The sequence below is a fragment of the Ipomoea triloba genome, chromosome 11 (genome assembly GCF_003576645.1).
Source record: "Ipomoea triloba cultivar NCNSP0323 chromosome 11, ASM357664v1".
In the NCBI taxonomy this organism is placed as follows: Eukaryota; Viridiplantae; Streptophyta; class Magnoliopsida; order Solanales; family Convolvulaceae; genus Ipomoea; species Ipomoea triloba.
In genome coordinates, this window is record NC_044926.1 from 23742397 (window position 1) to 23755993 (window position 13597).

Sequence of the window (13597 nt, forward strand, 5' to 3'; positions counted from 1 at the left end):
ATTATTATTGTTATGTTTTATTATTATTATTATTATTATTATTATTATTATTATATGTTTTTACCTAATGTTTTACCTATTATTATTATGTTATATTATTATTATTATTATATCTTTAGCGGTTTTATTATTATTATTACTATTACTAGTATTTTTACCTGTGCGATGCACGGAATGTATTTGTTATAATATATATAGAATATTTGGATCGATATATAATTATATAAATTATAACATCAAATATTCTATAGTGCAATTGAAGATAGGTTTTGGATTGATTATGTTTTCTGATGCTATCTTTTTTTGAATTCCAACAAATAATTGCTTAATTAATAGCTAATGTGTAGATGTACGCATGCCGTGTTGGAACTTTAGAGATTTTATATATCATTGTTTAGGATTTTTATAAATTAGGCAAATATATTATTATTATTATTATTATTATTATAATATATGTTTTTACCTAATGTTTTTACTTATTATTATTATTATTATTATTATTAGGGAAAATGACATCTTTAGTCCCTGAGTTATAGGGGTAGTGTAGACTCAGTCCCTAAGTTATGGATGTATGCGAGTTTAGTCCCTCAGTTATTCACAAAGTGGTGAGTTTAGTCCCTGGACATTAAATTTGACGAAAAAAATTAAAAAATATTCAAAATTTGAGGGGTAAAATAGGAAATTCACATTTTATTATTATTCTTATATCAAAACCACTTTTACAACATTATTTTTTCACTTCTTAGCCTAATTATTTTCAATATTTTTCATTTTTAAAAGCATTTTAATAACTTTCAAATGACTTGTTAGGAACGTGACTCTCGTATAACACACTTAAAACTTAGCACAAATAAAGAAATGCATGATCATTGTATTTAGGTGTATGAAACACACTGTCCTAACAAATTTTTATTTTTTTACTAAGTAACAAATGTAATAAAATTAAACTTTTGAGATAGGATAGTGTGTAAAAAAATCTCAAAAGTTTTAATTGTATTACATTTGTTGCTTAGTAAAAAAAATAAAAACTTGTTAGGATAGTGTGTTTCATACACCTAAATACAATGATCATGCATTTCTTTATTTGTGCTTGGTTTTAAGTGTGTTATACGAGAGTCAGGTTACTAACAAGTCATTTGAAAGTTATTAAAATGCTTTTAAAAATGAAAAATATTGAAAATAATTAGGCTAAGAAGTGAAAAAATAATATTGTAAAAGTGGTTTTGATATAAGAAAAATAATAAAATGTGAATTTTCTATTTTACCCCTCAAATTTTGAATATTTTTTAATTTTTTCGTCAAATTTAATGTTAAGGGACTAAACTCGCCACTTTGTGAATAACTGAGGGACTAAACTCGCATACAGCCATAACTTAGGGACTGAGTCTACACTACCCCTATAACTTAGGGACTAAAGATGCCATTTTCCCTTATTATTATTATGTTATATTATTATTATTATTATTATTATATATTTAGCGGTTTTTTCCTTTAATTACTATTATTATTATTTTTTATTATTATGTATTCAAACTATTTACTAAAATGATTAAAATAGTTGTAATTTATTTAGTAATATGTTTTTATCGACTCTTGTACATTTAGTATTAGTGTATTGAATATTTTATTTAAAAATTAAATTTGTAAAATGAAATTATTATTATTATTATTAGTACTTTCGTTCCGTATTATGAAATTTGTATATGAAATCAGAAAATTGGAGAAATGAAAAATTGGAAAAATGAGATAGAAAAATTACAAAAATGGAAAAATGAAAAATTAGAAAAGGAAAAAACAGAGAAATGAAGTAAACAATTCCCTTAAGTTTTTGTATGTCCACCTACTTAAATCCCTAAACACTGTCTAATCTATAGAGACTCATGTAGTATTTTCCTTTTTATATATAGGATAGGATATGCACAGCAATCAATCTTCAACTTCTATAGTTCTATCTTCATATAAAATCCATTGAAAACCCCTCGTACCCACCCTATCATCATCAAACCTCTCCTTTCCGAATCCTCCTATGTAAGCACTTTTCTCTTCCGAGCTTTCTACACATATGCACATAATATTGCATATTTGCATACTTGTATTGCTTGTGTAAGCAGTAACTATAATTTTGAAACAATTGCGGATATGGGTCTTGGAATTCGAGTTTGCATTGAGCTTGGCGCGGCTGCTGTGTATTTTTCTTAAGAAAGATGGAATTTTTAGGCGTAAATTGAGAAAACCCTATAAATTGGATTATTCCGTTTAGAGGAACTGTCTTAGCGATTCGAAGAAATTGGATTTATGTGACGTTCTGGGATGAATTTCTGAATTTTGTCTTTATATTCTGGAAAGGTATTGCTGCAGTTATGAATTTGTTTGGTAAATGATTGCGGATAGGGACGGAAACAATGGCTTTGGCAACCCTTCATTTGCAGGTAATGGAAATGAAGCTATATTTTGCTGAAATAATCCTTTAAATTTTATTATCGAATATTGTGTGTTGAAAGTAGTTGCATTTATGCATGCTTTTCCATTTCATGTGAAAACTAAAGTTTCATAGGCATCATAGTTCAGTTGTAACATTTATTTAGTAGGTCTTAAAAAATAGAACACTCTGATTAACTCTGTGAGAATTGATAAAAGAAAGAAAAAACATCTTTAGTAGTTGCACTGGTCCGTGGCATCTTGAAGATGATATGACGACCTGGGGGTTATTTCTGTTTTTTGCACAAAACTTAGATGTTTTTATTGGTTATTTAGATTTTAGATTAACACATGAAGTTTTACACAGTATTAAAATGCTAAGTTGCTTGAACTATTTCAAGTGTTAGTTTGTCTGTGGTATGTTTTGTCTCCATTAATGAACATGTTATATTTTTTACCTCACCCCTCATTTGAAGAAACTATATATATTACAAACATTTATGTTTGGTCTATAACTGTGTTTCAATTTATTTAGTTTCATTGTTGATTGATTGTAAGCTCATTGTTTATTGTTGACTTTCTTGTATTGATGTCATCTAAGTGCCTTGAAATAGACACTGGGTGAACACGCTGTCTTGCCTCACTTTCTAATGTTTGAGGTCCAAAGAACTCTTTTAGCAATGGAATGCAAGTTTTCTTTCACTCCATTAATGAATCATTTATGTGTTTTTTTAATTGTTCGCAGCATTCTTATAAAACAAATCCTTTTCAATCTTCATCGTCGAGCAGTGGTAACAAATTGACACGTTCTGTGACAACGGTTCGTTATGTTGGGAGGAAAGATAAATTTACCTCGTTGAAGTGCAGATCCTTTTATAGGTAAATCCTATGCCCTATTCAGGAAGATTAATTTTGCATATTTTTAATCCTATTAACTTTTGAACTCTATATGGAAATTATAGTGTATCTTAATGTATTACTTTCAAATAGGGTTATTTGTCTGCAAGGGAATGTTATTAGCCCTGACTTTATGTGTTGATAATTCAATAACCAATATGACATTATACCACTATCACAGGTAAATCTTGCTCAATTAAAGTAAATGGTGAAGTCTGATAGGATTTTTGAACTGCTTCTTCTTCTTTTATTACATATGATTTAGTTGTATACATGGCTGATAGTGGATGCTTTTGGCTTACTGCTGAACCATAGTGAGGAAGAAATATTTATCAGAACTTACAAATGGACTTCCTTATTAACATTTAGATCAAGTGCGACTTCATGATACCATCAATCTTTGTTTCATGGTTTCTTGGCCTTTTTTAGTTTTACATTATCTTTTGAAGTGGTGGGGAGACCTGTAGTGAGATTTAGAGATTTAAAAGACGTACCAATTATCTGTACTTCAATTTTTGTTGGGGAGACCTCTTGGTCATGGTTTAAATCCTTGAAAATCTCTGAAGATAGGAAAAGTTTTGTGCATTCATTTTGTTGGAGTTGGCTACTTGAATTTACACAATACAATATCAGTTTCAATTTTTATTTTTTTTAATCTTTTTTTAAAAAAGTGGAGTTTGATAGTTGGTAAAAAACTAAATTTTAGAATAGTTTGTCTTAAAAGTTAAAGAAATTGGCACTAAATGTTTTATTAGTACTTAAGAATACAAGCAAAGTTGTAACTATAGGAAGGTGGTTAGTTCAACGCTTAAAGCATGGCCCAAACAAACACATGGAAAATTAAAGTGAAATGTATGCATTTTTGCCCTTGTCCTTCATTTTGAAAAGTAATTTTGACATTCCAAGTTGGCGTAATGAATTGTACTGACATACAGCCATGAACTTTTAATTGTTTAGTCAAGCATGATGCATCATCATATAAAAAATGAAGAATCCAATAATAGCTATTGATTTTGAAGTCGATTAAGCTTCTTGTTTTTTATTCATTATGGTATTATATACAATTATTATCATTTAGTCATTTTGAAATATGGTCTATCCCCTCGCCCTATGGTCCCTATGACACCCTATCATGAAAAAGTATATAAAAGGATTAAAAGCAAATGGAAAAAGATATATATTTTTCAGATTATAATGAATAATCAATTACAGTTAGAGAATGTAATTTTTTGTGTCGGATTGACCAGATATGTGGTTTGCAGTGGAGGAGCTCCTCTTTTCCTTAAACCAAAAGCCAAAGTATTGAAGATCTTGGCCTTCAAAAGTAGTAGCCAAAATAACTCTGGGGGCAGTAGTGGATCAAAGACCAAGAAGGAATCTATCAAGCTTTTTATTGTATCCCAAGGGAGTGAGGAAACGTCAGTGGAATCTCCAAGGGCACAAAATCTTCCCATTTCTTATACTTCTGAAACAGTTGACACCACCAGTGGCACTCTTGCTATACAGAAAATTTTCAAACACTGGTTGGCAATACTTCGTACACCATCCCCAGACCAGGCAACCAGTGAAACTGTTGAAGGACCATCTTCAACAGAAGCTGTTGAGCCACAAAACCTGGTGCAACAGAAAGAAAGAGGCAATATCCTACAGGCAGTTTGGAGCTATTTTGTTGGTCTGGATGCAACAATAAAGATAAATTTATTGATCTTGTAAGTATGATGACTCTCTCTCTTGTCTTTTTCAATGTGTGCAGTGTTCCATAAACTGGCTGCAGTGGGTTAATTTATTACTTGTCTTGACACAACGTTATCTCTATCTGCATAATTGGGTTAAGTCAAGACGTCAATTAGGTTCACTTACATTATAAGGGCATATCTTGTGTCTAGACACAACAGTCATGACAGTATCAGTGTATCATAGATTGTGCCATTTTGATTTTGTGTCATTTTCTAAATTTATTTATGATTGATTTCTGCATTTTGGAAATATGAACTACTCCATGGGTTTCACTAGCCATCCCATTTGTGAAGGAATCAGGAACTGAGTTTTGGGATTTCTGTTATTGGAATGCAGCATCAATGCCAACATGAAATTGAGGGATGAAATTTTGATAATATTTCATCTTGATAATATATTGAGTAATTTGTTTAAATCAAATGAGTTGGTTAGTTGATTCTACCTTTTACATCTCCAACTATGGTTCTTCAGTCAATGGATTCAAATTTGGGGCTTCATGGCTCAAAGTCTTCCGGGATTGTGAAATTTGAGTATTTGCATCTTGAATGATGAATATGAGGAAATGTAATCAATGGCCATTTTTATACTTGAACTATTTTATTTTGATTAGTATCTTGAAGAAATTAAATAATGGATAAAGAAATAAAGAGTTAAAGACCATGGCTAAAGGATACGAATGTTGTACAGGGTAGGGTAAATTTCAGTTGCTTTTAATATATCTTTAATTTGAACTTTCTTGTATTTTGCAGCGTACCCTTTTACCTGGCTGTTAATTTACTTTATGGAGCTGAAGTTTCGAAGGAGTTGATGCCATTATGGATTCTTGGACCATTTGTTGTTGCATTGTATATTAAGATGCTCCAAGGCATTTGTGCACTTTACGTATTCTGTTTCAAGCAGACAGTAAGAGTCGTCAAGAACTTCCCGACCTACTACATGTTGGCTAACGAATATATTGTTCAAGGGAAGCTCAAGGAAGAAATGAGAGCACGCTTTTTGCAGCCTGTGTTAGATATTAAGAACATAGACTACAAAGAGGTAGCGAAAAGTAGGATGGAGGATTTGAAAGTCATTTTGGCAGAGAAATACTTGGATCTCGCGGAATCAATATGGCCCTATTACTGCAGAGCAATCCGGACTTTGAAGAGGGCTAACCTTATCTAGACTCGACAAATTTTAGTGATATTTACGGTAAAGAGCTATGGATGCTGAGGGACATCTTTCTGCTTATTCACTTTTTTCTTGGAGGGGAAGAGTTGAAACCCCATTTTGACCTGGGGTAGTCATTCCCTAAAGAGAACAGAATACTATTGCAACACAGCCAGACTTGCAGGTTTTTTTGTAACTTTCTGAGTTGCAGTTGAAGTTAGTTTGCATTGGATGTTCATTAATTCATCACATCCTGATTAAACTTAGGCCTCGTAGGGATGCTTCTCACTGTGTTTAACCACTCAAAATCTCTAACACTCCTCTTCTTGTCACATCAGTTTCTTATTTTTGGAAGATTTTTTTTGTTTAGTTGTGTGAATTGTGGAATATGTTACTACTGTCCTTTCGATTTCCATCAGATTTAGCCCGCTATTTGATTCCATCCTCTGATGTCTTTCTGGTTTCATAAAGTGCATCTGTTCAGGATTGGTTTTCGTAGATTTTGTTTTTGTTTTTCTGAATTCTGCACTAGCATTTGCATCCCGATGAGATTAATCCAATCTAGTCTAGTCTAGTCTCGGTTGTGCCCTATTTGAGGACCGTTCTCTCAAAGATGTAGTTTGAATTTCTCAGTTTTCGCCTTATGTTTGATGTTCTCTATTTTACTTTGTATTTCTTTTTATTTATAAGTCATGTTGCTGTGCTTTTCTTTGGAGTAATAGGATAGTATATTATATTGGTATAAAGGAGAATATTTGTGCCAACTTTAGGAATACATAATCACTTGGACCTTATCAACAGTGTTCAAATTACAATTGTGTGCACCTTATCAGTTATCAACAATGTTCAAATTACAATTATGTTATAAAATAGTCAAATAAACTTTTTTCAACTGACATAATAGTGTAATTGAGTGTTTTAATTGAAAAAAGATCATATAGTTTCCTGTTTTTTTTGTTTTTTTTGAAAACATATAGTTTCCTTAAACTAATAAAAAAATGTAATGGGGTTTTATTGTTACATATTTAGTGAGTTATTGTTTTTTGTTTTTGTTTTTTTGAAAGATTTAGTGAGTTATTGTTGAATTGATAAATATGTGGATTTTTTATGTTTACTTGAAATTTAAGTGAATAATTTATTTTTTAAAATGTTTGTTCAAATATATAAAATTTTAAAGTTTTTTTTTAGGCTACTAAGTAATTACTCCTTATCTTTGAAGATATTAGGTGGTTGTCAATAAACAACTACAACTATCCAATTAATAAATTTATACATACTTCGTAATAATTATAGTTGTTAGAGACGAAGAGAGCAGTGATTGCCTTCATCACTAAGGTCCACATTTGGACCTTTGATGTTCATATATGGACCTTGATAGCCATATTTGTTTGTGAATCGGATATCCAAATGTTTAAACAAATAAAAAAAGAAAAGAAAAGAAAAGAAGAAACACGTACATATATATGGATAAAACTTTTTAAAAGTCAAAAAAATAAATAAATTATATACTTAGATTCCATGAGCATAAAAAAGAAATGTGTTTGTCAAATCTATAGTAAACTGATGAACACATAATATGATTTAATTGCACTTTTTGTTAATTTAAAGGGTTATATGGAGGGGATTTTTCTTTTGTTTTTTGTTTTGTTTTGTTTTGTTTTGTTTTGTTTTTTTTTTTTGTTTTGTTTTGTTTTGTTTTGTTTTTGTTTTTATTAAATAGTTCAATTACACTATTGTGTCCATTTAAGGGGTTTATTTGATACATTTTCTTAAACTTTATTAATTATGTCCAAATCACAATATGTAATATATCAATATGTAAATATCTTTTAGTCATCAACTATTGCGTCATTGCCACATTTAGTCTTATTCTTTTAATTTTGTCACATTACATTATGGGTTTTTATTTGTTTGTCACAATTAGTCATTCGTTTAAATTTTTGTCATTTCACTATTTAATAAAGATGACTAACATGTAAATTTATCATTTAAGCCTCTTGAGTCTTGTCTCAACACATAATTTCTCTCATCATCTCTTGTAAACTCTTTTAATTGAATGATTAAATAACATATTATGCATATTTATTAAATAATAGAATAACAAAATTTTAAAATGAAGACTATTTGTGACAACAAATAAAACTCAATTAGCGGAATTAAAAGAGTATGACTAAGGCCCTGTTTGGTAAATGGTTGTTAGTTGATTTTGTTAGTTGATTGGGTTAGAAGGTATAATTAATTGATAATATTAGCTGATTGTAGAAAAATGTTTGGTAAATTAGCTGTTAGCTAATAGCTGATAGCTGTTTGGTATAATTTCTTTTCTCAAAAGGCTAATTGAAAATGCTGCTTTGAGTAGCCTTTTGAAATATAGTATTTTGGAGTTACAAAAAGCTTATTAACCAAACACTTATATTGATTTTTTAACCAATTCAAACAACTAATAATGGTCAAATAGGCCAAAATTGGCTGATAGGCCAATTATTTCCCAAACATGGCCTAAATGTGACAATGCCACAGTAGTTGAGAAGTAAAAGTGAAATTTGTTCATTACAAAATTAATAAGGTGAAAATAAGTACTATATCAATTAGGGTGCACAACTTTATATCTTAGAACAATAGAACTTATAACCATGGTTGTAGTAGTCGCTAGGCGCTAGTCGGACGATAGACTAGCGCCTAGCGCCTAAGCGGTATAGGCGTCTAGGCAGTTCTAGGCGGCGACCTATAAAAACAAAAAATTAATTCATGTGTGTGGGTTATATATATATATTATATCTCACTTCCCTTACTTATATAAATAAATAAATTTAAATATATATAAATATAATAATAAAATTAACAAGGCCGACTCGCTCGAGTTAACCCAGCTAAATCTCCCGAGTTAACTCGGCCAAATTCGGCCCAGTCGGCCGCCAACTCGGCCCAGTCGGCCAAGTTAGGCGCTAGGCGGCCGGCCACCTAGGCGAACGCCTAGGGAGCAATTCGCCACGGTCTAGGAGCGCCTAGCGCCTAGGCGAGGATTTTTGCAACAGTGCTTATAACTTATGCTCCTAACTCTTTTTTTTAAACAAAAACATAACTTCATTCCATTTAGGTCCGAAGACAAAATACTACAAAGATAAGGAAGAAGGCTATCAAACCACTCCGAACAACTAGGCTTAAAAACGGATTGCTTAGCAACCGTGTGAGCCGCCCCGATTCGCTGATCGTTTGACAAACAATAAAAACACTTGAGAGAAATTGTGCAATAAATTTTATACATCAATAATAATAAGATTAAAGTAGGACTCTCCTTCATTATGTTCTAGATTCTTGATCACCGTAAGAGAGTTAGTTTCCACAAGAATATTATCCAAAGCCAAGTCCTTGATTCAACTGAGTGATTTCCTGACTGCAACAAATTCAACTTCCTTGGGACTTGGGAGAGTAGGCTCCTTATAACTTATGCTCCAAATTTGTGCTCTTTATAGCCTTCTTTTTTTTTTTTTTTTTTGGAAAGATGTACTCCTTATGGCTTTTTTTTTTTTTTGAAAATAGCGATTTCATTAAACTAAATCAAAGTACAGAGAATTAACAATGAAAACAGGAGGGGAGGAGTTCCACTCCATACGCTCAGACATGGAAAGGGATTCCCGAGCTAACAAGTGGGCAATCCTATTCGCTGAGCGTTTAACATGAGATATAGAAACATCATGGATCGATGACAATAAATCTTTAACATCAAGTAAAATAAGATCAAAATGGGAATAAAAAAGAGGAGAGCTGAGTCTCTGGGTAATCTGAAGGGCATCAATCTCAACGTCGCAGTGAGAGATGTTGTTTGCTTTTAGCCAGCTGAGCGCTTCACGAACTGCTATAGCTTCTGCCTCCTTAACCGAGAATAGACCATACCAAGGTGTGCTAACAGCTGCCACGAATGATCCCTGGTCATCACGCAAAATCCAACCGAAACCCATGTGACCTCTGGTTTTGTTGACCGCTGCGTCCACATTTAATTTAAGTCGGCCTGGAGGAGGATTCTTCCATTTGATGATGGAGGTTGAGTGCTGAAGTGGAGCGAACTCGTCTCTAGCATGCATGTAGGACCATTCCGATAGGTGAGTTTTGGCTCTAGCCACAATGGACGATGGAGAGTGGTTGATATTGTTCCAGACCATGTCGTTTCGTGCAAACCAGATATACCAGCAGATAGTAAGCATGAGGCAGCAACTGTGTTTATCAAACTGCTTCATATTGTTGGTGAGCCATTCACCAATGGAAGGCACACCTGAATATGAAATCTGAATGGAGGATAGATGCCAACATTGTAAAGCAAAAGGGCACTGTGCAAAGAGGTGAAAAATGCTCTCATCAGCTTGGTGACACAGTGGGCAATCAGCAATACAATTAACCTTTTTGATACGGAGCAAGTCAGTAGTTGGGAGACAGGAGGAGCACGCCTGCCACATGAAGGATTTCACCTTTGGATGGACTTTGAGCTTCCATAGATTAGCCCAATCCAATTTACTGGCTTCTGGCTGCTCACCAATGAGGAGTCTGTAACAGCTCTTTACAGTGAAATTGCCTCGGTCTTCACCCATCCATACGAGCTTATCATCCCTATTGGCGATAGGAAGGGGAGTGTTGGCGATGAGGGCAACATCTCTATGGTTGAAGATTTCAGAGATAATATCTAAGTCCCATTTCAGAGAGTTGTTGATGAAAAGAGAGGAGACAGAGGCGTCCTGCAAAAAGGGATAGGGGGCGTGGTAATCATGGGGTTAGAGCAATCTGGTAACCATCTGTCATACCAGATTTTTATGGAGTTTCCATTGCCAACCCTCCAGCGCGAATGTCGTCTGATGATGTCCCTGGTGGTGAGGAGGCTGCTCCAAATGTAGGAAGGGTTGCTGCCAGTGTTAGCTTCCAGAAAGGATTTTCCCGGGTAATATTTCGCCTGAAAAACTCTTGCAACGAGGGAAGATGGGTTCTGGAGCGCTGAGTTGAACTGATCAAACTGGCGAAAACCGATACCTCCCCAATCTTTGGGTGTACAAAGCTTGGACCAAGATTTCCAACGGATACCTTTGCGACTCCCATATTCTGTCCCCCACCAAAACGCATTGATCGCACACTCAATATCTCTGACGATGTCCTTAGGAATGAGGAACACGCTCATAGCGTAGGTTGGAAGAGCTTGGACAACACTCTTGATAAGTACTTCCTTTCCCGCCCTTGATAGAAATTTGTGATTCCATGATCGGATTTTGGAGAGTACCCTGTCTTTGAGAAAACCCAGGATGTCCTTCTTGCTTCGGCCAATGAGTGAAGGTAAACCAAGATAAGAACTGGAATTCCCCACTCCCTCAACCTGCAAAATGCTACAAATAGAAGTTTTCAAGATGTTACAAACATTAGGGCTGAAGAAAATGGATGATTTGTTGAAGTTGATAAGCTGTCCAGATGCATTGGCATAATCATCGAGGATGGTTTTCAATGTATGTATCTCCGGGATGGTAGCTTTGCAGAACAAGAAACTATTATCGGCAAACAATAGATGAGAGATCTTTGGAGCTCCACGTGCAACTTGAATACCATGTAGAAGACCATTATTCTCTGCATTCTTGATCATGGCACTAAGACCCTCTGCGATGATGATAAATAGGTAGGGGCTGATGGGATCGCCCTGTCTGAGGCCCCTGGAAGGAATAATCGGACCAATCAAGCTACCGTCATGGGAAATGTGATAACTGACCGTGGAGACACATTCCATTATAAGAGAGATCCATCTAGCGTCAAAACTAAGTTTGTTTAGCATAGCATGGAGAAAGGGCCATTCCACTCGGTCGAACGCCTTGCTCATATCAAGCTTGAGTGCTGTGAAACCTTCCTTGCCTTGTCGCTTTCTCTTCAGGTACTGATGGGCTTCAAAAGCGACCATTATGTTATCCGAGATCATCCTCCCGGGCACAAATGCACTCTGGTTCTCGGCAATAACGTTGTCAAGAAGTCCTTTCAATCTGTTTGCCAAGACTTTAGCAATAATCTTGTAGGCAACGTTGCACAATGCAATTGGGCGGAGATCACCCATATTCTCCGGAGTTTCCTTCTTGGGGATAAGGACGATGTGGGTGCTGTTGAGTCCATGGGGTAGCTTTCCAGAGGCGATAAAATCATTGCACAACTGAGTGATGTCCGGACCAAGAATATCCCAAAATGCCTGATAAAATTCGGGATTGAAGCCATCCGGTCCTGGGGATTTGTCAGGATGCATGGAGAAAACAGCTCGTTTGACCTCCTCCGGATTAGTAGGACGAAGGAGTAACTGGTTGTGGGAATGAGTGATTCTAGGCTTGATGCAGTTGAGAACCGGGGTGAGGTCACCAGGGGTAGTGTCAAACAAACAAGAGAAGTAGTTCAGAATTAACGCATTAAGACCTGGACCTTTTTCCACCCAAGTACCAGCAGAGTTTTTGAGCTTGTTGATAGTGTTGTTTCTTCTTCTTCTTTTGACAGTGTTGTGAAAGAAACGGGAATTAAGATCACCGTTTTTGTGCCAAAAAGATTTTGCACGCTGCTTCCAATAAGTGTTTTGCTGATGTAGGAGGTGGATACAACATCGTTGAGCATCAGAGAATGCAAGCATTCCGGCATGATCTGACCGGTTTCTGAGTAAATCCATCTGCTTTAGGTAATAGTCAATCTTTGGCTGAAAATCTTTGTTCAACTTCCTGCCCCAATCCCAGAGGGCTTTACTACAAGAATTGAGCCTAGAAATTAAGTTTGCACCCCTTGATGCAGTCCAAGATTCAGCTACAAGAATGCGACAGTTTGCTATCCAGAGGTTTTCAAAACGAAACTTAGCCTTCCTTCTATGCCTAGAAGTGATGATGGGTTGCATGAAAATAGGAAGATGATCGCTCACTGGAGTAACAACAGATTCAGCTATAGCATGCTCAAAAATATCCAACCAAGACTGCGAGACTAACACTCGATCAAGACATTCCTGGGCCCAGTTAGGTGTGCCTCTTCCTCTGTCCCAAGTAAATCTATGTCCTCTGATTTCAACCTCAGCGAGGCCGGATGATTCAATAGCCGAGTTAAAGCCTTCCATTAGCCATATGCTCCAAATTTGTGCTATGCTCCAAATTTGTGCTCCTTATAGTTTATGCTTCAAATTTTGAAATTTATGTTGTCAACTTGATTTCTTTTTTAAAACTTTGCTGCGTGTAAACTTGTTTTAAAAAACTCTGCTACTTCTAATTTTTTCGAAAAACACATTTGTTTCTAATTTTTGAAAACTCAGCTGCTTGAAATCTTTATTGCTCCTAGTTGACTTTCAAAATTTTGTTGCTTATAAAATATTCTCGAAACCTTTGCTGTTTATACAAAATCTTCAAATTTTTTTTTTGTT

General features: G+C 34.6%; 2 protein-coding genes across 3 annotated transcripts; one reads left to right on the forward strand and one right to left on the reverse strand.

Moving 5' to 3' along the window:
* Nucleotides 1-1905: 1905 nt before the first annotated feature.
* LOC115997418 lies at nucleotides 1906-6665 on the forward strand. Of its 2 annotated transcripts, XM_031236971.1 has the most exons (5): nucleotides 1906-2028; nucleotides 2347-2429; nucleotides 3164-3297; nucleotides 4563-5024; nucleotides 5802-6665. In XM_031236971.1, exons 2-5 carry the CDS (start codon nucleotides 2403-2405, stop codon nucleotides 6214-6216), a joined length of 1038 nt encoding a protein of 345 aa, XP_031092831.1. In that variant the 5' UTR covers nucleotides 1906-2028; nucleotides 2347-2402; the 3' UTR covers nucleotides 6217-6665. The 2 variants fall into 2 exon arrangements, with proteins under 2 accessions (XP_031092831.1, XP_031092833.1); XM_031236973.1 differs by having other exon boundaries at nucleotides 1916-2429; nucleotides 4578-5024.
* Nucleotides 6666-9749: 3084 nt separating this feature from the next.
* Nucleotides 9750-13297, reverse strand: LOC115996126. The gene is made up of 2 exons (XM_031235267.1): nucleotides 11024-13297; nucleotides 9750-10928 (listed from the first exon to the last, which is right to left on the reverse strand). The coding sequence occupies exons 1-2, from the start codon at nucleotides 13295-13297 to the stop codon at nucleotides 9750-9752; spliced, it is 3453 nt and encodes a 1150-aa protein (XP_031091127.1).
* Between the last annotated feature and the right edge of the window lie 300 nt (nucleotides 13298-13597).